The sequence below is a fragment of the Alosa alosa genome, chromosome 11 (assembly GCF_017589495.1).
Source record: "Alosa alosa isolate M-15738 ecotype Scorff River chromosome 11, AALO_Geno_1.1, whole genome shotgun sequence".
Taxonomy (NCBI): Eukaryota; Metazoa; Chordata; class Actinopteri; order Clupeiformes; family Clupeidae; genus Alosa; species Alosa alosa.
Window position 1 is genome coordinate 16,051,625 of NC_063199.1, and position 24,157 is coordinate 16,075,781.

Below are 24,157 nucleotides of genomic sequence, written 5' to 3' on the forward strand. Positions count from 1 at the left end.
ACAACGATGTTCAATGGGTTCAACTTGTCCCTTGCCTACCAGCTGGATGTAAACAAAGCTATAGAACCTAGAATACGTCACATGAAAAACGTTAATAGTCTTTCTAAATGGGTTTAGTTAATGATTGGGTTATAATAAGACCACGTCGGCTATGTAATCACTGAAAACCGGGACACTTTAATAGTGGTTGGTGTAAACCGGGACATTTTAGCGTCCCGACAGGCTTTTGTCGGGACTCGGGACATGCAACTCTGGTCACCCTAGATTGTACAAGCATACCAGCAACAGGTCTTAATTGGGCTTTCCTTGCCGAAGAAAATACCATGAGTCAGAGGATTTAACACATCAGGTAAGTTGTATTCGTCCATAGACTGTACATTACATACTGTTAAGTGACATAGCAGGCAGCAAGATGCAACCGTTAACTAGCATAACAGCTCTTATCGTTTCATTACGTTGGTGACGTAGCTTCTACATCGTTCGAGACGAGAGATGTAGTCCACTGAGTGGATTCGCACAAAACCAACATAACTTTTGAAGTCTATCGAACAACAGTACTTTCTTGACGTGAAAAATTATCAAAATTGGCACAATTCAAACTGGACCAAAAAATTTTGAAAGATAAGTCCCATGGACCGGAAGTAGAAGGGGCGGGACTTCGCCACTCTATTGCGAGTTATGGATTATGATTTTTGTGATGGATTATGGATTATGATTTAAAATTAACACAGCAACTTGAAATATCACTGTTGGACCAATTGCTTCAGACATGTAAGAAATAAGTAGTTTATCAACTATATTTACTGGTTTTATCAAGTGGATATGGCCAAAATAAGCATATTTAAAGGTTATTGTGAGCTAGCATAACACCGTAACATATGGTCTGCAATGGCTAATCAATAATGCAATAAATTATCTGTAACAGTCATACATTTGGACTTTTTTGTTGATTTTATATGAAAACAGATGCTCTTTGTTTAACCCATATTTTTGTGTTAAAATATGTTATAGGATTCACGATTTTAGCACTGTTAGACAGGGGCTTACAGAGACCTTTGAAGGGGCAGGGGCTCGAATTTAAAAAAAGAGCACATGGAACAACATTTTCTTGAATACACAGAGATCATAGGCTATAAGGCTACATCTTATTGATTAATACATTATATAGGCTATAAGGCTACATCTTATTGATTAATTCAAAGCTAATTTTAATAGCCTAGAAATCTAGACGCACCCTAGCGGCAGCAAATATGTTATTGCCTAGTCTGGCTTGTCAGGCTATAATTTTAATGTTTATCACAGTGAACTACCACCATTAGCAAGCTGGTGTCTTGCAGATTCACGTGCTGTGCATGTGGCCACTGAGTTAAATGACGCGTAATAGCCTACTGTAAACAACGACGTGTGGAGTTGGGTTAGTTAAACAACTACAGTTGTTGAGAGTTCACTGAATGTATGACGTCACGGATCGGTGGCCGCAAGTCATTTCAATTAACACAGAACATTTTTATTTTTGTACATTTCTAATTTCACAAACTATTACTGAGACATTTTAGCGAATATTCACGTTGGAACTAGCGGAAGTATTACAAATTTTAAAAAGTAAAAAACGGGTCTTGTCAAAAGGGCACTTGGACATCAAAGGGGCAAAAGGGCAGGTGCTAGAGCCCCTGTAGCCCCCCCTTCTCTGCACGTGCCTGCTGTTAGATTCATTACACTATACTGATACTGTACCGCACTTTTTTATGGCTGCGTCAAGGTTGTAACAAAGGTACACGTCGCTGTTGAGTTAAATTATTGACAAACTATAACATATATTTTTTAAATTCTGTTTCAACTTTCATGGAGTAGACATGTATAGGGTGTTCATTTTAGGACATCCTCAGACTCAGGTGTCAGACTCTGTCAGACTTGGTCATCTTCAGACAAAACTGCCTCAGCGTCAGAAAAACCAGACACAGATGTCAGACTCAGAAAAACATCTGTCATCTTCAGACAAAACTGCCTCAGCTTCAGAAAAACTTCTGTCATCTTCAGACAAAACTGCCTCAGCGTAAGAAAAACCTCTGTCATCCTCAGATAAAACTGCTTCAAACCAAACTGCCTCAGAAAAACATCTCTAAGGAGTCAGGTCTCAGAAAAAACGCTGTCAGAAAAAGTGGTCAGATCTCAGAAAAAAATCGCTGTCAGAAAAAGTGGAGTCAGGTCTCAGAAAAAATTTTGTCAGAAAAAGTGGAGTCAGGTCTCAGAAAAAATTTTGTCAGAAAAAGTGGAGTCAGGTCTCAGAAAATCAGGTCTCAGAAAAAACGCTGTCAGAAAAAACAGTCAGACGAAAAAGTCTCAAATGAAAAGTTATTGTGGGGAAAGAAGAAGACGACGGATACAGAAAGGTGAGTTTAAAGGGACACCAGGCAACGTTTTCGTGTTAATTAATCATCTTCGTAAGTCGGTATATGGTTAAATGACTCATTACGGGCTTAATGAAGGCTCTCGCCGCCCTACTGCCTGTAGGAAGAATATCCCACTTGCAAGTTCGGTGTATCCTACCCGCCCGACCCGAGCAGCAGTATCAGTTTACAGCACAGAGGCAGGCTAACGAAACGCTAGAGATTGTTGCAAACGTGTGTATAATGGCAGAGCCGGCGAAGAAGCAGCGAAAACCCTTGACGGAAGACGTAAAGAAGAGGAAAACAGCTTCAGACTGAGCGAGGGGGGGTTTCGTAGAGAAAAAGCATCAGGCTTGCCTGGTGTCCCTTTAATATTATGCTTAATACATTTATGCTGTCACTGGCATGTTATATTTGGTGCTTGGTTAGATGTAGAAATTATAAGTAAAGGTAGAAAGTGATCCAATGGTATACACATTGTAGGAAATCCATGTATGTAACTTAGCTAACCTCACTTCGCTAGTAACATTAGCAGCTGCTGTAAGGCACATACCGGAGTAAGCTACGTACTACATACAGAAAAATAATTTGTTTTTCGTAGGACTACGGTACATTCAATGAGCTAGGGAAAAGTGGGTTAAACATTTTTCCACCATGAAAGTCCAGAACGACACCTGGACCATTATTTCTTACTTTTGCTAACCGTTTCCCAGTTGTACACTACCTACCAGTAAGAAACCTGCATCATTATCATCACATTATTATTCCCAAACCCCCATAAATACCATATGGTATTACATGCCATGATGTAATACCATATAATACCATTATAAAACGTTAGCAGTTGTCATTGTCATTGCACAACAATAATAGACAGACATAAAGATAGACAGGTACTTGAAATGTAATCCCAAGGGGACAATAACTGCAGCATTGTTGAATTAATTTGATATGAGATGTTATCTTAACTTATTTAGAGAAATGTGCCTTGTTGTTGGTACCTGCTATTTCATGTAATGGTATTATCATAATGGTATTATATGGTATTACATCATGGCATAGCACATTTGTCTTTATGGGGGTTTGGGAATAATGATGTGATGATAATGATGCAGGTTTTTTTGTCTTACTACAGGACAGTATTAAAACTTGGATTTGACATGAGGATTTATGTGAGGAGTAACATCTGCTGAGGTGTCCTGAAATAATGGAGGAGACGGAGACAAAGACCTCCCGGAGTGGAATTCTCTCCCAAGTTAATTCATTCCGTATATTGGGACACCTTATAGGTTGTTATTCTGTTTATCCCCCATGTTGCCAGTAGGCATGCATTTATAGCACAACAAGGGAAATGTAGTTCAGTTTAAAAAGAGGCTGACCTGTTCAATTTGTTGTACTACTTCCATTGGTTACGGAAAATGATGGTGGGTAGTTTGCTTTGTTACAGTTGATTCCACTTTTGCGAAGCCTGCTTGTCAGTTCAATCATTGTTTACATTGATATGGGATGGTGATTACATTTTTTACCAGATCTACTTCATAGGTGCCCCAATGTACAGAATGAATAGCCCCCTGCCAGCTAATCAAAAATAGTATTTCTTGTCTCTTGGGGATACATTTTTAATAATATGCCTTGTTAGTATACCATGATTATTGTGTGGGTATTTTTGTATTTCCAAATTACTAATTACTTGTATTTTAATTAAATAAATTTTTCACATCAGTATTTTGTATTTTTATTTTGTTACATTTCATGAGCCAGTATTTGTAATTTGTAACAAAATAGTTTTTGATGTATTTGTGCCCACCTCTGTGCGTGCGGCGTGTGTGTGTGTGTGTGTGTGCATGCGTGTGCAGGGGCGGTTCTAGGGGCGGGGCCACAGGGGCCCTGGTCCCACCTGAAATCTCATTGGCCCCTGAATGGCCCCTGTACCGTTAATCATCAATAAGTGTCAAACTTGTTGAGAACGATGATCAGAGATGCAACTCCATTCCCAAACAACTAGTGGCAGTAATGCACCTTTTGAAGCTTGAAAGCTAAAGCACACAGCGAACTGCTTAGGTCTGTGCACGAAAAGAAAGAATACATTTGGCTAACCAGAAAAGTATCAGCAGAGCCTAGACATTCTCTGGTATCAGCTAACGTGAAGACGTTTATTTGTTGCTGTTAGGTTTGTCAATTATGAAGCAGCAGCAAGCTGCTAACGTTAACTTAGTCAGTGAACTGTTACACTGTAAAAAATGACACTACATCTTACTGCAGTAACACAAGTCTACTTTACTTACTACAGGCTGACCTAGTGTTCTTACTAGAGTAACATTAGTAATGTGCCGAACTTGCAACAATGGGGTCTAAAACTGGAGATACACGAGTAAGCTTCACAACTCAGACCTGAGTAAACTGGACTCACGCGAGTACCACAGCGCCAGTTAGCAGAGGGAGCATTCTGGATTCCACAGTCAACGGTCGGCAGTGTTACGGTGTGGCTGACTTTTGGGATGGGAGTGTAACGCAGCTTCACTAGTGACTTGCTCTGTCCGGTAAGTTTACAGTATGTATTAATGTGTCAAATGTTTACAGTATAGGTTGAACTAACAGCATTTGTGCAAAACTGTACATTCGGTTTCATTAACAGCTGGGGTAAAAAAGTGGCCGATATATGCGCTAGCTGCTAACAGTTTGCAGCTAACTGATAGCAGCTATGCGAGTTAACACCAAAGATCTTTGTTAACACTGCCTCAGACCATGCAGAGCAGAAAACAAATATTCTAGGTATTCAAGCCCTTTGATATTTTTTATGTTATCGGTTATGAGGAAGTGGTGGCTTCTGGGGTCTAGAACTAGGCTGTATAAATTTGCCAATAGCAGTTGTCTTCATGAGCTCTCTTAATGAAGTTTAGTTCTAACGTTAGAAGCTAGCCATTTCTCATGAGAAACGCTTGCTAGCATGCTAAGTTGATTCAAAACGTGTAAAGATTAAACTGTGTATGGTTTACGTCGATATTCCTACTGTATTGATAAAACAATTAGGATAATTGGACTCATAACCTTACTGACTGAGAAAGCCATGGTCTTTTATCTAAAAATCTTTAGTTGTGATTTAGCAAGAGGACTTAGGTTGCAGTGTGGGAATTTGAACGAATGTGCCGTTATTGAGGTGCAAAATGGCATCCATATAATTCCAACTTATGATTGACATTTTAAATTCTATTGTGATAAATGTACTAGGCCTGAAGCAATAGAGAAAATTAAGTTGCCAAATCATAATATTTTTAGCTTAACAGTATTAATTAGGTCTCTGGAGAAATAATTTAAATTAACATTTAATGTGATAAACTTAATTAGCTGTTAAACATGGCCAATAGATGCATATTGATAATAATTTTGCCCTCTTTTTCTTTTTGCAGTTGGAAAACTGAAAATGCAGAGCAATGAACTGGACATGTAAGTTGTGCTTGTTTGGATGTGAAGTCAGAGGTCAGTTGCTCAAACACTACTGATTGAAACATGAAGGTTACACCAGAATACAACCGAAAAAAACTGCAGAGGGTGGTGAAAACTGGCCAACGCATCACCGGTTCCTCACTCCCCTCCATCAAGGCCATCCAGGGCAAGTGATGCTTGGCGTAAAGAAGCGCAGTATCATCAGAGACTGTTCTCACCTAAACCACAGACTGTTCACCCCACTCCCCTCTGGAAGGCGTTACAGGTCTCTCTGCACCCAAACCAGCAGGTTCAGAGCAAACTTCTTCCCTGCGGCTGTCAGCCTACTGAACTCTAGCTCTGCATCCCGGTGACAACCAACCAACTAAGCCCCCGCCCAATGCCTCCTTGCCTGTGCCTGTTGAGGTGTCCACCATGACCATGGAAACCTTGACGGGGGACACCCAACCCCCGCGGACAATTGCACTACCCTATCCCACCCATAGTGTTCTATTTATTTACAAATGTACATACTGTAATTACACTTATACATGGCATTTTCTACTGCTCTTCTACTATTCATCCTGCACATACACGTATTCTTACTACTGTTATAATGTTACTGTTTCTGCACTACAGTACTGTTACCACACTGCACATAGCTGTATACTGTACATATGTCTATATGGTTCATACCGAATATCCATATTTATTCTGCTAATACACTGCACATATTTATACCTAATTTATATTACTCTAAACCACCTTCTGTAAACCAACTGTATACTACTGTTTACACCGCATATTTCTTATCCTGTCTATGCACCACCTGTCTTTGTATATCAGATTGCATTTTTCTGCTTTTTTTGCACTTCTAGTTAGATGCAAACTGCATTTTGTTGTCTTTGTACTTGTACTCTGCAAAATGACAAAGTTATCTAATCTAATAGTGCCAACTATTTGTGTATATTCTGCAAGTAAACTTTACTATCCAACATAAAGTACCCTTTACAACTTAAAGTAAGGGTAACTCATTTAACAGTAGTAAATACAACTTTGTTTCAAGTAAGCTTTACTTGAGGGCATGAAGTAAACTTTACTAGTTGGAAGTAAGTAACCAGAACTTTAAAGTCTTAAGTAAGGATAACTTCTAAGTAAGCATTACTTGTAGACATCAAGTAAACATAACTTGGAAGAGAAAAGTTTTGTTTACTTAACTTATTTAAGGCAACAAGTTTCCACCCTTTTTTCAAGTAACCATTACTTATTATTTTTTACAGTGTACTTAACGTTAGGTTACTTGAGTTCAGGTTTGAATTCATTGTTAGCATTCTGATAGATTTTATGCATGGAAAGGTAATGTATGAAGTGTTTGAAATGGTGTTATTTGAAATGTCACTGCAGAGAAATGGACATCCTGTTTGTTTGGGGTCCAACATTAATAGTATTACATGCGCCAGTGCGCCTTACCAAATGTAAGTAAAGTTCAATTTTCAACTTGAGGAACAAGTTTAGCAGCTGCTAACATTAACCTTAAATCTCATGAGAATGCAGGCCTAATTGAGGTGTAACTTTAGCTATATACTTTAACACTATGTTTTTGTAGAGTTAATGTGAGCTATCACTGCAAAGTTATTAACCACTATTCTGAGTTTATTTGATTCATGGGCTTTGCATGAATTCTGTCTGAAAGTGTTAGGACAAGGAGAGTTTCATTCAGATAAATTGGTTTCATTTTCTACCCTATTCACTCAAGCTTTATATTATTTTTTTATAATAATAACTGGTTTTACAGTTGCTAGACAACATGCTGAATACAAGTATTCATTTTGTGACACACATTTGTGTTTCACCTACAGACTGGGATGGCGCAGGCTGAGATTGGAGCTGGTGACTTCAACCCACAATCTTCAGAACCACCAGTCACCAAGCAAAGGCCCCTAGACTTACACACCACTAATATAATGTAATCATGACATTAAAGGTAGGTGTTAAAAGGTAAAAAGTTGACAGTGGGTTATGAAAGTTAATAACAATTAAGTTACTCGTTAACTTGTTTCATGTTCTTCTCTCCAGACATTTCCCATTATAGAGCAGATGGTTCTGTGCAACCTCTCTTAAAGGTATTCCGCAAGATACAACATGGAAATAGGAAGAGGCCACTCAATGAATTCTGATACAAAGACTTGTCCAGACCAAATGGTTGGAGTATTCCATCTTTAGTGTTTTGCTACCCCTTCTGTAATTTTTTCGCTTCCAAATGCCCCATCGTCTGTCTTCAAATTTAGAATCAGGCTTTTCTAACTGGAAGCAAGACGGTGGCTTCAAAGACCATTCCAAATCAGACCATTGTAAAAATATTTGTTGAAAAAAAAAGGGTAAGGCTATTTGTACCCCTGGTACAATTAGCAGTGTATGCTATTCTTACCCTGGTGCAATTAAAAGTGAATTCTAATCGTACCCTGGTGCACACAGCAATGTGTCCTGTTAGTACCCCGTCTGGTACAAATATCAATGTATGCTATTCGTACCCCGGTGCACACAGCAATGTGTTCTATTAATACCCCGTCTGGTACAAATATCAGTGTATGCAATCTAAAACTTAATCTGAACAGATATCAGTGCCGAAACCTTTCAGAATTCTTCACTTTCTGCTGACGAAAAAACGAATGTCCACATTGTTTTTTGTGTACGTGAGCAACGTCTTTTTGTTGTTGTCACAGGGTGTGAATAGCTCAGCTGTGTGGCCAAGGCTATTCGTACCAGGAGTGTAAATAGATACTCCGAAAAGAAAAAAAAACATTTGTGTAAATATGATGTAATTGTTGCTCACATGCTATGTGTGTTTGTTTAAATGTATGCAAACTGGCAGTGAAAGTGGTTTCTCTTATCAACAAAAGGGGAAAGAGTTGAAGTAAAACTCCAATTGAACAAAAATGAATGTGATTGAACAAATATGATGTATGATTTCTGTTTAAAATATCAATGCATTTCCGCTGAAGTGTCTATTATATTTTAGTTTTATATATTGTGTTTTCAATGCACATTATAAATAAATGAGACATTTGTTAAGATTTATATCAGCTTTTTAGTTTTTTAGCAAAAGTATTTGAACAAGGTGAGACTGGTGAAATATATGCACCTTACTGCTGTGGGGTAGTCTAGTTAGCTGTAGTGGGTATACTCGCCTATTTTAAGTGGGTATACTGAGATGGTGATGCTTTTTAAGTGGGTATACTGCATAGTCCTGCATATCACGTAGACTACTCCACTGCCATACTGAACAAGGGATTTTCTGTGCATGGATGTTGACCGGTTCTTGGCCCCTCAGTGTATGATGTGGCCCCTTTGTGGCCCCTGTCAGAAAAATCCTAGAATCGCCACTGTGTGTGTGTGCATGTGTGTGCGCATGTGTGTTTATGTGTGATGTAGCTGACAGTAAAATCCAACAACCCCCAAGTATGTTCAAGACTAAGCCTGAGGATAGTGACAGTTACGACCAAACCCGCAGAAAGCATACATAGCATTTCATAGCTATAAGAAAAGATGCACTGCGGCTGACAGGGTTGTTAGGAGACTCAGAGTGTGACACACAGGCTCCAGCTGTCGCGCTCGTAAATAGCAGCCTACCAAAAATGTTTCAGTGGAGTCCCAAAAAGAGTGTAGGAAGTGTGGAACTCAGGACAGACTGACCGCATCAAGGCATAAACCAACTGACACTAGATCTGTTTGAGAGGACACTAGGAGAGAAAGGTTGACCATAAGGACAGCAGCATCCCTTAACAACAACAACAAAAAAAAGAAAAAAAACATTTCAAGTCTGTCTGCACATAATTATTCACACCACACTTCATTTTCCATTTTAATTGGAGCAACACACACACACACACACACACACACACACACACACACACACACACACAGCTCGCCTCTAGTAATCCCCTAGTCTGTGTTGCTTGGCCCGAGTTGGGCGCTTGGAACTGCTGGTGCTCAGTCATGAAGTTGTGACAGGAATTTTTGTCTTGGACTCTGGGGAGTGGATGAACACCAAAGCTGTCCAGCTGGAGGGGGTAAACCGCTTTGACGTCATGAAAAATGTAAGCATGACGTGGTTGGCCAGAAAAACGAGAGAAGTTCTTACTCAAAGATGTTTCAACCATCAAGACACGTTTACATCAGATTAGGATGACTTGTGCAAGTTTGTCTAGTGGTCTTTTGAAAGTGACCTTGCAACTGAGCAAAGTCAGGGTTCAAACTCATCGAATCATTCACTTCAGCATAACGCTAGCTACCTGGGGAAAAGAGCAAGTGACATTTGAGGTTTAGTTTATCCGCAGTACTTGCGAGCAGCGGACATTATCTTTGTGGACATCGAGTTCTCTTGCGTGAGACCGAATCCGGGAAAACAGACATGAAGGAGCTTGACTCAGCTCTAGTCAGCCCAAGTGAAAATGCCAGAGGGCCCAAGGGTCAGAGTTCACCAACAACAGCCCCAGGCCTCTTCCTGGTTTGATGAGCGAGAAGATGATGCGACTGGTGCTACTGTAGGTTCTTTCCAGGGCAAGAGCATCATCAGACCACTACCCTGATCCCTTTCTTCCAGGATTGTCACTTTTTTCAGTTCCCTGTTTTTGCATAGCCTGGCATAACAACATTTTGATGGACAATACTGATTCTTCTGACAAGGAGAGTCAGCTAGCCTAGTCTAGCCTGAACAGCTTTCAGAGTCTACTGAGCTTCACTATTATAGAATAGTCATATTCATTCAATTCACCTGACCGTGCAGCATACTGGGTCCTGATCCAACTATGATCTCATCTGACGTGTATTCATTCCACTGTCCTACTTGTTCACATAAAATGACACGCATTGTATTTGTCATGTATAAACCTACAGGAGTATGAAGATACAGGATGTTTGTTTTTACAGCACCCCCACTAGTCAAGCACCCAGTTCAGTAGTCATGTCTTTGTTTGAAGAAAGAGTTCCTGTAACAATACTGACAGAAGTCCAAACAAAAAGAAGTCACCATGCAGTAGCAAATAATGTCCATGTAAACAACTCGTATTTGACTTCAAACTGAGCAGCATATAGATACCTAGGGTACTGTAAATATTGACTATACACTCTGCCCTCTGACAAAATAAGCATTTGGATCTTTAGATCTTATCACGCAATTCATCTGGCTTGCAGAGGGGTGCTACACTCAGTAACTTTATGTAAGAGTGGGTAATGACCTGAGTAGCCTCTTCAAATAGATCTGGAGTGGAGTGTCAGGAGGGGGTGTCTGTGGAGCAACATGTGAGCTGCTGTTATTGCTGCTGCTTTTCAAACAGAGCCTGGCATTTGGCACATGCAGACGATTAACACAGTAGATCGGTTTCAGTCGAGGTCAGGACGAGGTTGCTTTCTAGAGGACGAGGTTGCTTTCTAGAGGACGAGGTCACTTTCTTTCCAACAGCAGCCCCCCCACCAACACACACATACACTTCGCAGCCAGGGGGAATTTGTTGTTCTTGATACCCTGCTAGTGCGTACTACATGATGCAAGTGGTTGCACTGGTTCGGATACCGGCAATGCTGGCAATGCTAGAGACAACAGGGTACAAGATGGAGTCCATAAATAGCTATGACTATCAGAAGGGCCAAACTAAGGGTTGTGATTGGTTACAGTGACTGAAGGCGAGCCTTTGACTGTGATTACAGTGTTGTTTGTGATGATCTGCATCTTGAAGCTGAGAGATACAGCACTGATCTTGAAAGCTTTGTCTGCTCAGAGAAGAATTAAGATTCAACACTGACTCTTTTCTAAATGGAGGGCTGTCCACTACAGTTACAGTACAAGAAAATGGAGTTCTACTGTGTGTAATACATCCATCCTAGATATCATTTTATGGGGATGAGCATGTCCATGCTTACATGTACAGTATGGGGGCAAGTCTGTGAGCACATGCAAGAGTGAATGTGCATGCATGAATGTGTGTGTGTGAGTTTATAACTGAGTCAGTTTGCATGTACAGTTTGTCTGTCTGTCTATGTATAATTACATTATGAGCTTTAAATAGTTTGTTGAGAGCACCATAGTTTGTCTTTCTCATAATATGGTTTGTCTAAGATGTAACACTGAATGCTTGAGACTTGAGAAACATTGAAAATAAGAGAGAGAGAGAAAGAGAGATAGAGAGAGAGAGAGAGAGAGAGAGAAAGTGCTGCAAAATCATCTATCTGTACCACCATAGCGGACTAAAAAAAACACCCGATTATAAACATTGCTCTAGGAATGACATCCTGAAACAACACTCACCAGTATATGTCCACTTAGCTCCTGCAACACAAGAGAGAGAGAAAACAAGCAGGTCATTATAAAACCCCAACCATACCGAAGTTAGTGTCTGGTTAAAGACTTCAGCCAACAGACATCATTTTAAAGGAATTTTAAAGGTGTGTTCCTTTCTAAAGGAATAATGATGCAGGCTGGCCCCTGCCCTATACTGGACGGTACCAGCTGGTTCCAGTCAGTGGGGGTATGTCTGGTTAAGTTCACAAGACACATCCTGATACATCCTGATTCCTGATCAGTTGCAGTCTTTAAGCCAGTACACAGGTCCTGCAACTGCACCAAACAGTAGCAGGGTGGGTAGTAATAAAACTGTCCCCACAGAGGCTAAATAAGTAGTTTTAATAAAGTAACCACAAGTTAGACAGGGAATAAAATGAGTGGGATGTCTACTGGAACCACTGTGCAGGCAGACAATCGTTTTAAAGTGCTATATTCAGTAGATAGACTACAGAAAGCAGGCATATAATTCTCAATGTAAAATACTGTACTGTACTCAGTAGATGCCTTTTCCTCCTGAGCAACTCTCAAAACAAAAATAAACTGTATAGCAGCTAAATTCTTCTACGTGATTCTTAAATCAGCTGTCTTTTGTTCGAAGGACATGCTGAACAAATTCCTGTGGGGTCAATACCCCCATTAACAGCAAGGACTCACACTAGGTCTCCTTTTCTTCCCTTCTTTCCCCCATTTAACAAGTTTACAGTCTCCCTCCATCCCTTTGTCTTTCTCCAGGATAAATTCTCAAGTATGAGACCCCTCACTCAAACATTTATACGAGTACACTGGTACACACCAGAAAGACTCATCTAGCCTTGTGTGGGCTGAACATTATCTCACTATTTTTGCATCCAAACAAGAGGCATTTGTGGGGTGCCAATTTTTTACAACATACCTGACTCCCCTAGAGTGTCTGTAGGCGTCGTCTGTAGGCCCAGACACTCTAAAGCCTCTGGTTATCTAAATCTAAGGTGCCACTTCACACCTTGCTTCTGTTTCCATGGTTACTACATCTGAGCTTGTACCAGAGGATGTCTAAAATTGCTGACAATCTGTTATGTGTGGTTGTAACAGTGCAAGAGAGTGCAAACACAGAATTTCACATTTTCAACAGGATAAAAAACATAAATCATATTTTGTTGTTTTTAGTTTTAAATTATTTGCTAATCATTTAAATAAGTTAAGGTTATACATGAGCACATTCTGCACTTAATCTAAAACAAGCAACAAATGCATGTATTTCCAGAGAGAGAGAGATTGCAAGTGGGAAAATGTCAACTGATTAAAAAAAAAATGTAAAAAAAAAAAATCTATAGTGAGATGACTGGCAATTTTATATACAAATGTACAAATCTGTTACTCAAGAGAGAAGCCTACGCCATTTTTACAACACAAACTTGTAGCAATAACAACAGAATACTTACCATAAGAGACCAGAATATTAATAGTGAGGAGAATTATCACAGGAACAGATAAAGAATGGTGCGGCGGCAGCATATTCACTCACTCAAGGTGCTGGCAATTATTACTTTGAACACTAGATCGTCCTCTCGACATTGGATCCGAACCCGGCTTTTATACCAAGCTTGTCAGGTTCATTCAGAAGCGTGACGTCAGAGCCATGACACAACCAGCCTGTCGAATCTTCCTTGAAAAAAAACTCAGGGCAACTGACCAAAGACGAAGAAGTGGAAAAAACGGTACTCGCCCATCATTTGTATTTTGTTACAGTAGATCTAGGTGTTTGGTTCCATTGAGGAAAGTTCCACGTCCGTTTAGGCACTAGTTCGCCCACGCAAGTTGATTGACCAGAGAGAAACAGCGTCCTGCATCCTCAGCAGTTTGCCCGAAACAATATATGCCACTATATTTTGGTCCGAGGACACGTGTACCCGGCACTGCTGGCACTGCCAAGCTCCAGCTTGCCACCATAACGCTCTTCTGAGTGCATTTTTGTAACGCCCACAGCCACACAGCCTGCCGTCACTTTTCACTCATTTGTGGGCGACACTGGTGCAGTGTTCAATTACACAACAAAAGTTTGGAGTGGCTGTTTACTAAAACATTACTTTTAAACATGTTTGGCTACTCAGATTAGGCTAGTGTCCTCTACATTTTAAATATGTTTTTCCTACACGCCACTAAACATCACGTTTTTGTACTCTTCTCGTCTGATCTCATCTCACAAGACTGAGATCTCTGATAACGTGGAAAAACTCCCAAGATGCTTTGTGGGTTGACCCCTGCCAAGCCTTACCCATGGGAGACCACAGAAGAGGCATGAAAACCATAGACGGTATATATAGATATACAGTCTATGATGAAAACAGGTGAACAAGTGTCAGCACCTGTCCCAGTTACGCTGGCTGACATTATTTGGGGAGCACAGTAGCACTGTTGACTGTCCGCAGATCAGGAAGGCAGTGGTTAAGTCTGGTCAGGCCCAGGGGATAAGCAGAAACACCCTGTCAGACTTGGACCAAGATACCCTGTTGAAAATGCATTTCTGGTAAGTTGCTGTGGTATAACGGTGTATTAGTTCAGTCACTTAATTATGCTGTGTCGACTAATACCTCATTTAGAAACTGTGGCGGTCTGCTGTGGTAAACAGTCGATCTAGCAGTGTATTACAGAGACTTTCTATTCATTATTGTCTGATTAAATTTCCAGACAGGGTGCTTAACGTGCATTCTTGGAGGATATTTTCATATTTCCTCGGGTTTGTGGATATGACATTGTCCTCTGTGGAAAATCACGCCATGGCTTAATAGCAGCAGAAGCAAGCTTCACACATCTGCGCAGATGGGGCATGACCGACCACACGTGGTGCTGACCTGTGGCACTGCCAGTGTTATGATGCCTAGTAGCTGCCTATGAAGGCATTGTTTGATTGATGGTGTCACTAATATGCCTTTTGAAGCTTTTGTATATGTTTTAATTATGCCAAGGGAATTTGTTTGTGTGTGTGTGTGTCTTGGGTAAAATATGATTGTTGTCCTCGAGGATGGTAGGAAACCGGGTTTCTCACGTATTATAACTTTTTTCCCGCTGTCTTCCCGTTTTAATATTTTCCCGTAAATATCCCGTATTTTAACAATCTCATAACATTAGCTCTACCATCGGACTTGTCAGTCTCTGTACTGTTGTCCTGTTGCTACACCCTTGCCCTTCCAACGAAACAGGTGTTTTCAAAGCATCGTTTTGCTTGCTTGAAGGCGACAGTGAGACTAAGATGATGGCGTGGTTGTCGTGAGAGCACGATTCAGTGGCACCTGCATAGTGTACGGCCGAACGCTGTGTGTATCGGCCTACCACTCAGGTACGAGTAGAGAAAGAATTCCCCCTGTTTGTTCACTCCAAGTTGGCCTACCATAACTTCCCAACTCTGCACTGTAGCCCATAAACTGCATGACAGGCTATTTATATTTTCTCTTTAAAATAACCAAATGCATTTGTTCAACTTTATGAAGAAGAATTACGCACTATAGGCTACTTGGAACGCATACATTTTGTTTGCGCAGGAGAGAGAATGACAGCGCACAGGGCCATCGATTAGGCTACAGAACTTTAACCTTGCTAGGGCTGTATAAACTTGACCAAATTAATATAGGCTGTTGTTAGGCGTAAATTAAAAGTAGGCTACTTTGTTGTATTGTTTAGCTGACCAATGCACGAGCTTGCAATTATGAAACGGACTAATACTGCAACCCTTCCAACGTTGGGGGACGAATGTTGACATTTTCCCGTATTCTGCGTGAGAAACCCAGGAAATCTCCCTTATTTTCAAAGCTCAATGTTGACAGCTATGGTATAGAGGTAAGAGCTTCTCAAAGATGAGTGGCAGGTGTCGTATAATCAATACATTTGGTGTCAAGAGAAATAGGGAGTGAATTGTAGGGAGAAAGAATTAACAGCAGATAGCCTTTAGTTGTGGAGTTATAATAACCTACTTCCATCAGCATCCTCATACTGCACTAATGTGTGGACCACAGCAGTGTTCAGAGTTAGAGAGTGAGTGAGTGCGTGTGTGTGTGTGTGTGTGTGTGTGTGTGTGTGTGTGTGTATCAACATGTGCAAGCTCTTGTGTAAATTGGGTTGTATTGTTAGTATCATTATTGGTGGTAGCCTGTTTTCACCAACATCTTCATACAATAGGTTCCTGCCTCAGTGCAGCAGAGTTTGTGTGTGTGTGTGTGTGTGTGTCGGCCTGTCTATCTGGGCATCTGTAGTCCGTTTGTGTGTGAGGAGAGTTCTATTATTTGTATACTCTGTGATGTGTATATTATATGTGGGTGATTGTACAGTGCCTATAAAAAGTATTCACCCCCGGCTGTGGCACGAAAACGGATATTACAAAGTAATGTTAGTTAATTAAAAATATATAATGCAAAATAAACGATTGCATAAATATTCACCCCCTTCAAGTATTTAGTAGATGTATTTGGTCGCAATTAAAGCATGTCTGCATGGATAGGTCTCAATTAGGCTTGCACGTCTGCAATTTTACTCCATTTTTCTTTGCAAAACTCCTCAAGTTTTGTCAGGTTGCACAGGGATTGGGCACAGACAACCCTTTTCAAGTCCAGCCACAAATTCTCTATTGGATTGAGGTCTTGGGCACACAAGAACATTCACATTGTTCTCTTTAAACCATTTCTGTGTAGTTTTTACTGTCTGCTTCGGGTCATTGTCTTGCTGGAGAGTAAATCTTCTCCTAAGTCACAGTTCTCTTGTAAACTGAATCAGATTGTCCTCCAGGATTTCCATATATTTTGCTGAATTAATTTGGCCTATAACCTTTTCAAACGTTCCAGGGCCTGCTGTCGAGAAGCATCCCCACAGCATGATGCTGCCACCACCATGCTTCAAATTAGGGATGGTGCATTTAGTCTGATGGCTCAGCATCTAGTCTGATGGCCAAAAAGCTAAATTTTGGTCCTATTAGACCTTGGAGTCTCCCACGTCTTTGGGTGAACTTTAGTCTAGAATTAAGAGCTTTACCTCTCGACCACATAGCTTTGACTGTTGAAGAACTCAGGCAATAGTTATTGTTTGCATAATTTCTCCCATCTCAGTTGCTGTAGCTTTTAACTCCTTCAGAGCTGTCATAGGTGCCTTGGTGGCCTCAGTTTGTGGTGACGGCCTGCTCTAGGCAGATGTACACATTTGACATATTCTTTAAATTCCTTAATGATGGATTTCACTGAACTCCAGGGGATGTTCAGTGACATTTTTGTATGCATCCCCTCGTTTATGCTTTTCAATAACCTTACCTCTGAGCTGGTTAGAGTGTTCTTTTGTCTTCATGATGGAATTGTAGCCAGGATTACTGATTAATAATTTATCCAACCACTTATTCTACATGATACATACATTACTTTGTAGAAATCTGTTTTCACTTTGACATTGTGAAAATAACTTTGAGTATGTCTTGTAAAAAAGGCCAAATTAAAAGGACAAATATTCCATTTATAAAAGCAATAAAAGGGAAAATATTCAAGGAGGTGAATGCTTTTTATAGGCACTGTGCATGTCTTTATGATTGTGTGTATGTAGTATGTACATTTGTGATTGTATGTATGTTTTATATATGCGTGTTTATGTCATTGTGATTGTGTGTGTGTGTGTGTGTGTGTGTGTGTGTGTGTGTGTGTGCATATTTGTTATTTGTACTGTATGTGACCAGTGACAGTGACAAACATATTGGTTGGAAATCGAGCTCTGCTGCCACATGGCAAACATGTTGTGTGGCCCGTCATGGGAAGGCGAGATGACCATTTCGAGGGCTGGACACTGAGATGTCCACAGAGCCAGCTCAGAGGTATGTGCTTGCTTGGTTATAATTAGAACACTTGCTCAGCCCTGACCCCGTTTATTGTCTCTTTAAAGGGTCACCTCCTCATCACTGACCTCCCTTTATTGTCTCTTTAAAGGGTCACCTCCTCAGTGCTGACGCCCCTTTATTGTCTCTTTAAAGGGTCACCTCCCCTCCTTCTCCTCATCCCCACTCGTGGCCTTCTCTAAGTGGGAAGCTCCTGCACAGAGTCATCCCCTAAAGAGGACAGATCTCTGCCAGCAGGGATTCTGGGAGCTTGCCAAGGTGCTCTGGGTGGTATTTGCCAGAAATATTGAGCAATGACCAATGTTAAATGATAGAGACTGTCCTATCTCTCCCTTTCTCTCTCTCTCTCTCTCTTAGGCTTTGAACTACCTATTAGACACGTATGTATTATAAGCTACTCGCTACTCTCTTATTCAGTATTGAAATAAATTTGTGTTTATTGTGCATGCACACACACTGACACACACACACCACTGCTTAAGGGAAGCTCACCTCTGATATGTAAGCTTCCAGACTTGAGTGCTGTCTGTCATCTCATCGAGGTTATCGGAGCTCTCATAGCCAATCGTAGCCAACCGGAGCTCTCTGAGCCAATCATATGCCGCTGTTATCATGGGGAAAAAGGCTGACAGATAATACAAGTGCAGCACCTTAGCATCTGCCAATAAAAGCTAGCCTGACAATCACTCATGTGAATGCCCTGGCCCACACAGTCACAGGGTGACTAATTATGCAGGACCATGGGGCACAGTGGTACTTACATACATAGATAACCTCCAGGATAATGGTGGCATTGCTTCAGTTTTAGGGCGGGGTTGTTTATTGTTTGCTGTTTGAACCACCAATGTGGCTAAGGGGATAGAGGAAATCTATGTTTTATTTTGGATCATACAAAGCATTTGATTGTCTTGTGAAATGAATCCAATCCACTCATGACTAATTTGCTATCTTAATTAGGGCTTGAAAAAAAAGAAATGCTTCAATTTCAGTGACTTGCCAAACTGATTAAGGAGTGTACATAGTTTAGTGATGATCGGGTGAAACTTGATGTCTTTGTCACAGTGCATCATTACCCATGAAACTTATCTAGTGAAAGTACAAAGTCCACTGTTAATGTCCAGCCCACTGACATTGCCCTTTATGATAGGCCTATAACTCACTAGCCTTTGCAGCATCTGAAGGAGTAACAACACCATGAGGCAACTGGTGACATTTTTGGTCATTTTTTCCGCTTTTTTCTCTGTCCAGGCACAGATGAATAGTAAGTGAATTTAGCCATATCTTTGTCTTTCTGGGTGATCTTAACAAAATGAATATGAATTCATATAATTCAATAATTGAATTAATATTCAAACGTAGTTTAACATTTTAGGTCTATACCTTAGCATCCGTTATGCACACAACCAAAACAAATTTTGTTGTGGCTCGGCAGGCACTGACTGGTAAATGCATTGAAATATATACAGAAGGGATGTGATAGCACTATTGAGTAGGGTAACATAGGCCTGAAGTGATAGAGGATTTAGATTAGCCCTGAGGAAGTAGAAATAATTTTAAAAAAAGTTATATTTCAACATATATGGGTTTTTTTTTGCTAGTTCTAACAAACAACCCGTATGCATCATATGGATTTACATTTTGAATGAAACATTGCTGTTGCATTGGGAACAAAAGTTACGTTTGTGTCATATGGATTTACATTTTGAATGAAACATTGCTGTTGCATTGGGAACAAAGGTTAAGTTTTGAACCTTTATGATTCGTGTGTCATTGGGGTCCGGAAGTGAGTGTAACGGCTGCACTGAAAGACTACTGGACTACTGCTCTGCATGGGAGTGTCCTTCCTTATTGCCTTAGCATAGAATCGTTGTAGATTAATCCAAATGGCTTCAGTTGGAGAAATCTGATTGCAAATTGTTCAATTTAGACTTTTCTCATACTGTATGAATGTGAAAACACCTTTATAGCAGCTGTGCTACTGTACCCATGTTTTAAAGCACTGGTGTTATCCTACACCTTGAACCAAGGTCATTATGTGCACTATGACATTATTTAACACAGTATACACAGTTAGTTGTGGAAGGTATTAGGGTCAGATACTGGATACAGGATGCCACTCTACAAGAACACGCTTGATTGACATTATGACAGGCATTTAATGTGCTACCGATGCTGCATATGTGTCCTTCCACTGGCCAATGTTCCTGAGTCATCCCCCCATCAATCTCCCCCTGCAGCCTGTCTCCAGTCCTTCTGTCAAAGCATCATTGCACAAACAACTCTCAGCCTCATTAGCCTGTTTAGATACGCTAAAGTGCTGGTGGACTGGTTGTCACACGACAGACAAAATATAGCACTGCAGAATAACAGATAGATTCCTTCTAATCTATGAACTGGTTTGACCATCATGAGACAGGTTACGCTATAGAGGAAAGATGAAGCACGGGTTCAGAATGCAGCATTGGAACTGGGTGTTGTTATTGTTGTTGTAATAACAGAAGGTTAGCCACCAGTAGGTTAGCCCCTATTGCTCGTAATGTCCAGGCCTTTGGCTGCTGTATGCGGTTGGGGTCTGTCCAGAGGCATAGCAGGTGGTCCATGCGGAAAAAAAGAAACAGCAAATTGATGCTAATGGACCTCTTTGTGACCTTTCCATATGATAACTGTCAGGCATGCAGTTCTGTAGCAATAAATTAATTAATAGTATTAATTATTCTTTTGCCGCCTTTCGGATCTCAACATCAGCCATTTGAATTCAGTTGGTCATTCAGTGCCCAAGAAATCCACAACCTAATGAAGTCTAAGAGGTGGAGGCTCTCTCGTAATCATAAATGGCTTTATTGCAGCCGAACAGCCATAAAGCCAGGGTGTGGGGACTCTCATATAGTTAATCATTAGCGATCAGAGGGATCGGCTCTACAAACTAAAGTGTAAGAAAGAACAAGCTTCACAAGCTTGACCCCGCCCATTTTCAGTCAGACTCAGTAGCCCAGCCCACCACACGTTTCTCTCTAGTTCAGCTGGGATCAGGATGGCTGGTAGCTAGGCTAACAATCAATAGCTTTGGTGCTCTACAAGGCCTTAAATTCTGCTGATGCAACAGTGTGATAGACAGACAGAAATAAAGGTGTGCATCAAGGGTATACTTCATTTAAAAAGTAACTGCTCGGAGCAGTTCACTCCATTACCACTGACAACCTATTCAGTTAGGCTAGGCCTATTGCAATTATAGGCAAACCTGTCATCTGTTAGGAACATTTATTTAAAAATGATTTAAAGACTGGACGTAGACATTGCATCTTTTCTGTCCATTCCCTAGATGAGATCTGTTCTATGCGTAAAAATGAAGGAACGGCTGCTGAGGGAATCCAACCCATGGTCTACTACTACTATGACAACGTCACAGACCAGTGTGATCCATTTATGTTCTATGGAGCCGGTGGCAATGCTAACCGCTTTAATGTTGAAAAGTACTGCATGAGAAACTGCTCAAGCAGTGGAACGGCTTTGTACCCAATTGATGGTAAGTATCAAATTTAGGGATATCACTACAGAAAACACACAATGCACAGAGAGGTATAGCATTATGGTGAACATTGAAATTGAAAGTGACTGAGCAAGGTCAGTGAATGTCCTGCCAGACTGCTGCTTATCATCAAAATCCCACCCATCACAACATACTAGGAGGATAATCTCCATCTTTCCTTACACCTCACAAGACTAGTCATTTCACCAGAAAGTAGGTTTAGATTAGTGGGATGATTACCTATAGGATTGTTATCAAGACAATTTCACGCTTTAGTCCTTAAAGCCGAGAAGACAGAGAAGAAAGGAACATTTCCTGAGTATTTCCTGACACCTAGTGGTGTAATAGCGCTATGCATAATAACAGAATCAGGTGAATTTACATGACAGCTACAGCAATAATTTATTTGTACCATTTTACCAATCGGATTCCCTCACCCCTCACAGAGAGAGAGGCATGTCACTTCAAAAAGGAAGTCGGAAAATGTCTGTCTAATTACCTGCGGTATTATTATGACCCCATCCATCGGAAATGCAAGACGTTCTTCTGGACCGGTTGCGTCGGGAACGGCAACAGATTCCTGGACAGTCAAGCCTGCAACAAAACGTGTTACGGGATCGCAGGTGAGTCGGTGTGAACTTCATGTGGGCTACAGTAAATCCCACATGAATGCTATTGAACAGAAAAACAGTTCACACTGCAAGTCGACGATATAAGAACAATTATAATAATAATAGCCTAGGCTACAATTATGTTGTTGTTGTTGCATTTATATAGCTACTATTCTCAAACTTAAGGCCAGTTTACAAAGAGTAACATACATGAATGAACAAACAAAGCTAACAAGAATGCAAGTTAATATCAATATCATTTTAATTCTAAATTCCTCTTCCTAACAAAGTCCACATGCAGGAAGCTGTCATGCATACAGTTGGTCTGTGATATGAACTACAGTATGAACTGTGACCTGTGTTCTCTGTCCCAATGCTGAACAGATCCTGGTGAGGGCCCTGAGGAAGATGAGTATGACACACCAGTTGGTGAGTTAACACTTGGGAATTCCTCATAATGTTGTACATATACATTTGATCTATTCATTCAGCTAATGCTTTTGTCTAACACGACTTACAATGAGGGATAACATTCTAGCTGCAGTGCAGTAGGAGACCTTAGTGTAACAATAAATAGTAGCCTACCTTTGCATACAAAACAAAAATGCTAGTATAGCCTACATATTAAAATGTTTATTCATTTAAAAAAAAAAAAAAAGGTACACAATATATTTTTCTGTTTGCTCTGGTTTGTGTTCAGCACTGATTTTGGGAGTGGTCTTTGGTCTCGTTGGAACTGCCATTCTTGTTGCCGTTATAGTTCTTGCTCTAAAGTCAAAGTGAGTATATCCTGCTGAAATCTGCCTACTTTCACACAGAGCTGCTTGCCTGTCTTCATCTGTGATGTACACTTTCGGATCAAAACATGCACAGTATTTCCTTTTGTCTACTGCACGTTATGACGTTTTGATGGGCAGCCTTGTAATTAATATGCATTTATCATTATGAAAAACTAGAATAATGATGATTTATTTTGTGTGTGTGGATCTAGGGAAAAAAGGAAAAAGGCCCCCAAAGAAGACACAGCGAGACAGGCCATGCAGGGCGACGAAGACGTGGAGACAGCACATTAATGCTCATTTCTCACTGGACTGAACATCTGGATTGGGGGCAAAAGGTTAAATGGTTTCTGAATCTGCATTGAACCCATGTCCCACAACTACCATTGCCTAAACAACAGCATTTAATTAAAGGTGTAGGTTTTTGAACATTCTAACATAAGATTCCGTTACGCAACAATTGAAGGTTCTAAAATTCTATGTTGAATTCAATGAACCCAGATATTCTTTAGAACGTTCATTTCCCAACATTCCCGTCACACCGGTGTGACGGTACTCTTTAAGGGTTAATTCGGAACTAAACTAAATTTTTAAGGCTACCATTTGAACTGAGCTCAGGATTAGTGATCAAATTGGACCATGATCATTTTAAAAAGTGTTGTTTTAACATTTCAACATTACTTTTGTAAAGGTTAGTTTGGTTTAATTCAGCTTGTCTTATTTTGTGTGTAATGATGTTTTTAATCATGCAGGTGTGAAGCCCTTGACACTTTTGTTTAGAACTAAATTAACATTTTGAGCGTTCTATTACTTGGATACAAATGTGTGTGTTTTTTTTTATTAAATAAAACCAGAAACTATTTTTCATTACAGTGAAGGGCAAGGATTTTTTTAATTAAGTGACTAGAGAAACACCATAACCAGTTGCTTTGTGCATTGGCTTCATTAACATGTGATATAGAGTGTCTCTTTTATGTGTTTTTTAAGTGCTTTCTCATTCTTTCCCAATAAATGTCACGATACCACCTCAAGCAAGCTCATTATTATATGACTCACTCACCATTAAGTTTAAGTCCTTGAGTCTGTTTGTATTCACCAAACAGGCTAATATAAAGATTAGCATACATGTGGTCCAATTTATTGGTATCCCTTTGGTCTGATATTTTATGCGTTCAAACTTACACAGCATTCCAGACAGCTTAAAAGTCCAAAATTTCAGACCTCTGACAAGGAAAAGTGCATTCCTTCATAC

General features: G+C 40.3%; 2 protein-coding genes and 2 long non-coding RNA genes across 5 annotated transcripts in view; 3 read left to right on the forward strand and 1 right to left on the reverse strand.

Moving 5' to 3' along the window:
• Positions 1 to 14,055, reverse strand: part of ca12 (carbonic anhydrase XII) — a 35,369-nt gene extending 21,314 nt beyond the window's left edge. The window contains exons 1-2 of one of the 2 annotated variants that reach the window (XM_048257747.1): positions 13,572 to 14,055; positions 12,115 to 12,135 (exon numbers count right to left, since the gene is read on the reverse strand). In XM_048257747.1, coding sequence (XP_048113704.1) covers positions 12,115 to 12,135; positions 13,572 to 13,644 — 94 coding nt within the window. In that variant the 5' untranslated portion in view covers positions 13,645 to 14,055. The remainder of the gene's footprint in view (positions 1 to 12,114; positions 12,136 to 13,571) is intronic. The other variant, XM_048257748.1, reaches the window with a different exon arrangement.
• LOC125303818 lies at positions 4,840 to 8,181 on the forward strand. The gene is made up of 4 exons (XR_007195115.1): positions 4,840 to 4,927; positions 5,795 to 5,831; positions 7,670 to 7,794; positions 7,887 to 8,181. It is a non-coding gene; the product is annotated as an uncharacterized LOC125303818 (long non-coding RNA).
• Positions 14,056 to 14,552: 497 nt separating the features above from the next.
• LOC125303948 lies at positions 14,553 to 18,184 on the forward strand. Its single transcript, XR_007195146.1, has 3 exons — positions 14,553 to 14,656; positions 17,834 to 17,968; positions 18,125 to 18,184. It is a non-coding gene; the product is annotated as an uncharacterized LOC125303948 (long non-coding RNA).
• A 966-nt stretch (positions 18,185 to 19,150) lies between these two features.
• si:dkeyp-73b11.8 (BPTI/Kunitz domain-containing protein) lies at positions 19,151 to 23,936 on the forward strand. Its single transcript, XM_048256286.1, has 6 exons — positions 19,151 to 19,250; positions 21,309 to 21,512; positions 21,962 to 22,138; positions 22,511 to 22,555; positions 22,827 to 22,905; positions 23,118 to 23,936. Exons 1-6 carry the CDS (start codon positions 19,184 to 19,186, stop codon positions 23,197 to 23,199), a joined length of 654 nt encoding a protein of 217 aa, XP_048112243.1. The 5' UTR covers positions 19,151 to 19,183; the 3' UTR covers positions 23,200 to 23,936.
• The last annotated feature ends 221 nt before the right edge of the window (positions 23,937 to 24,157 follow it).

Excerpts from the sequence above, each read along its gene's own strand:
- si:dkeyp-73b11.8 (XM_048256286.1), top strand. The coding sequence starts at position 19,184 with ATGAGGCAACTGGTGACATTTTTGGTCATTTTTTCCGCTTTTTTCTCT. Across the intron at positions 21,513-21,961 it reads GGCTTTGTACCCAATTGATG|AGAGAGAGGCATGTCACTTC; the intron begins GTAAGTATCAAA and ends CACCCCTCACAG. Across the intron at positions 22,139-22,510 it reads AACGTGTTACGGGATCGCAG|ATCCTGGTGAGGGCCCTGAG; the intron begins GTGAGTCGGTGT and ends AATGCTGAACAG.